Here is a 3,447-nt window from a genome sequence, read left to right on the forward strand (position 1 = left end):
TAGTTGGTGAAGTTTAACTCGTGCTGACTCTCCTAGATGCTATAATTTCGTTACTCAATTACTAATGAAATTGGGGCATAGCCTAGGTTGTTAGTCCTGTGTACCGCCCTCCAATAGTTAGGGCTATGGTTTGTTTATGTTCTTTTCGAGGGTGGTTATTTTTCGCAAAACCACCCACTGGACATGTTTGTTAAAAGAGCTCGCTACAATTGTAGAGTTATCCTCTGCTATGGTTCTGTAGTTCTAGGCTACGTGCATACAATTGTAACTCACTGTTTGTTTTATCTCATCCTAGAACCGCTGCATCCGTATGAAGAGTTGCGCCTCAAACAATGCATGGCAAACAGTGCAAGGCTACGGCAACTTGGTCTTCCTGATTTCATCCCCAATGGTTTGAGAATAGCTGCCAATTCTAAAGACAATAACAAGACAAATGAGAGAAATAGAGAAGATGCTGACTATGATCCTTTGCACGATGATACCGATGAACAAGATTTGTGTGATGATGACATTGCTAAGGTGATGATTCTTGCATCTTGTTAGGGCTTGTATTGGTATCTTTTTGGTAATGCAATATAATTATCTGGAAACTGTATTGAAAATCCGTGCTTCCATTTATACTAGGGCTCTAAGGGGAAGACCAGCAAGAAAACTAAGAAACAAACCTCAGATGCACCACCTATGGGAGTCAAGTTTCGCTCTCATAAGAGGGTTTATGCAGCACTTACTACAGGTCCATGGTCAAACAGAAGCATTTCCCAGCCTGGTCCAAGTCTTGCACCAAGTGACATCCATGTGCCACCTCCATCACACCCTGCTATCAGCCAAGCTGTTGGACCTGCTGATCAAGGCTAGTTCTACTACCATGTTTCTCATTCTATGAACATTGATGTCCGGATGGATGCACTCTTAATTCCTGCTATTTTGTAGATGATGGACCCGATGCCATGCTGCAAGCTAATGGTCACAACAACTTTGCCAACACAGGTGATCGTTTCTTACTATCATTCAAATAACTTTGGTTGCATGATGAATGTTTACTTACTGCCTCCCATTTATAGATGGTTTTGACTTGCATGATGGAGCTGATGTCGGCGCGCAACCTGTTGGTGTCAACCAGATGACCAATGAAGGTGTTTGTTTGTTCATTTATTTGCCATATGGGATATTGCATTAGTACTTTGGTTGCTGTATGCTAATTGCATTTTCAATGACTATTTACAACCAGGAGGAGAGGTGCCATGGAACCGAGGAACTAATATGGGACATGGCCTCAACAGGCTTAACCGATCTCATCGGGCCAAGCTGCCAATTGTCATACCGGAAGGGCAAATCAGGCCCCTGGTACCTCTTATTGCTGCAAAGTATGCAACTGAAATCAACATTGCAGTCAGGAACCATATGCCTGTGCTCACGCACTGGAAGGAGTACAAGGGACGTGCTGAGATTGAGGAATTTTTGGGAATACTTCGTGTAAGTACATTCTCCAAGGCCTTTCCCCTATTTAGATGCAATAATCCCTATTATTTGGTCAAGTGTAGTATGTGTAACTCTGGTAGTATTTTTTTAGTTTTATAATCTACAAGCACCCCTCATTAAAAATGTCTTGATTTGCTCCTTGCATGGTAGTTTCCTACAGGATCTGGTCACAAATGTCTTGAAAGCTATTCATTTTATCACATATTATATTTCTTATATGTTCTTCCATCTGAATAGGCAAAGTTCAACATTGACACAAATGATGCTGTGGTTAAGAATGGTTGCCTTGAAATGATGAGGAATGCAGTTCGCAACCAGCGACATAGGCTCAAGAAAGAATTTTTTGATACTTTTCCATTGCATTTGGTTCCAAAGACTTCTCCTGTGAAATCAACAAGTGATAAGGAATGGCTTGACCTTGTGGAAATGTGGAAGACTCCCAAAAAAATGGTATTTCTCCATATAACCCAACACTTCTCATGAACATGATACTTTGGCTACTTGTCTAACATGTATTCCGTATATGATGTAGATGATTTGTCAAAAGAACAAAGACAACCGAGGGAATGTTTTGTTACATCAAACAACTGGCTCCTGTAGCTACGCGGTATTTGTTGAAAATTTGGTAAGTTAGCCACGTCGATGTGCCTTTCATTTCTTATCCCGATGTCTTCTATATAGATATCCATTTGCTGGTACTAAGTAGATATCCATTTTGTTCAAGTGAACTTGTTGTTCTGTCATATTTAGCAAATAATGTTTCTGGTTCCATAAGTTGCCAAGATCAGTTTGTATAACGCCCACTATGTTGTACGGTCGTGTGGGTTGGTTATAAACTGCTGGAGTTATCTCGGGTTTCCTCTCATGTGTGTCAGTATCTGCAATATGACAATTTTATTCATTAATTATGCTTGGGGGTAGATTTTGGAGATTGCTACTTCAGTAAAATGGCTGCCATAGTACTTGTTTATGATTTATTTGTTCGAGTTCATGTCTTATATGCATTTTATGAATACTGCCACTAGGTTACTGTGCCTGGTAGCAACCGTGAACCATTGTGATAGTTTGTGTGACATTAAAATTGCTGTAAATAGTTTCTATCTAGTTTACATAGCAATCTGAAAATGTCCAATGTTTATGGTGTTTCTTAAATTTTTTCCTACTATCAAGTGTTGCGACCGATTAAGTAATCTTAATCCATATAAACATTTCCTTTAGGAGGATGAGAACGAGGATGAGAATACAGAACGTAATGCGTTTAATTTGTTCAAAATGTGCCACTTCAGCAAGAAAAAGGATGGCTACACACCTGCTGTCCAATCAGCTATTGTAAGTCTGCTCTCTAATGGTGCTTTTTTTAGTTGGATATTTTAGACTGCCCCATGATCCTAAACAATGTTTGCTGCTTGCTTGCTAGACTCAAATGGAAACCCAACTGGCTGCACAACCAACACAAGGTGAACAACCCAAGTCTGCGGTTCAGGTTGTAGCTAATGTGCTTGAGCGCAACAACAAGAAGAGTGCCTTCCTTCAGAATGTTGGGATGCAGACTAAGCGACCAAGGATGAGTGCACAACTAGAAGCGGAGAAGAGGGAGAATGCTAAGTTTCGGTTGATTGTCAGCAACCAGCGCGAACAAATGGAAGGCTTGTCAAAGCAAGTGCAGGAAACTGAACTGACAAGGATAAGGGACAAAGAGGAGATGAGCAAGAAGCAAGCTGAGTTGGAGGCAAAACTTGAGCTTGTTCTGGGTCAACATGGACTACGCTAATAGATATGATGGTATGTTAGATGTTGGTAAAACCAATCTTTTCATGTTGCACCTTATCTGTTATTTTGGTGCTGGAGTGAGGCACTGATAGTGGCATAATTTGTTTCTGGTATTTGGTTTTTGGTGTTGCAGGTCCTATTGGTGTTCTACAACTTTTGTTGCCTTTGCTTCTGGAATCAAACAGCAAGTTGTTTTAG

The 3,447-nt window shown here is 40.5% G+C and overlaps 1 protein-coding gene across 1 annotated transcript; it reads left to right on the forward strand.

The window, feature by feature from the left end:
• The first annotated feature begins 336 nt into the window (after window positions 1-336).
• LOC112900579 lies at window positions 337-3,447 on the forward strand. The gene is made up of 10 exons (XM_025969424.1): window positions 337-519; window positions 625-850; window positions 931-987; window positions 1,062-1,133; window positions 1,229-1,473; window positions 1,717-1,929; window positions 2,012-2,104; window positions 2,698-2,808; window positions 2,897-3,230; window positions 3,383-3,447. The coding sequence occupies exons 1-10, from the start codon at window positions 337-339 to the stop codon at window positions 3,445-3,447; spliced, it is 1,599 nt and encodes a 532-aa protein (XP_025825209.1).

This window comes from Panicum hallii, chromosome 7 (assembly GCF_002211085.1).
Source record: "Panicum hallii strain FIL2 chromosome 7, PHallii_v3.1, whole genome shotgun sequence".
NCBI lineage: Eukaryota > Viridiplantae > Streptophyta > Magnoliopsida > Poales > Poaceae > Panicum > Panicum hallii.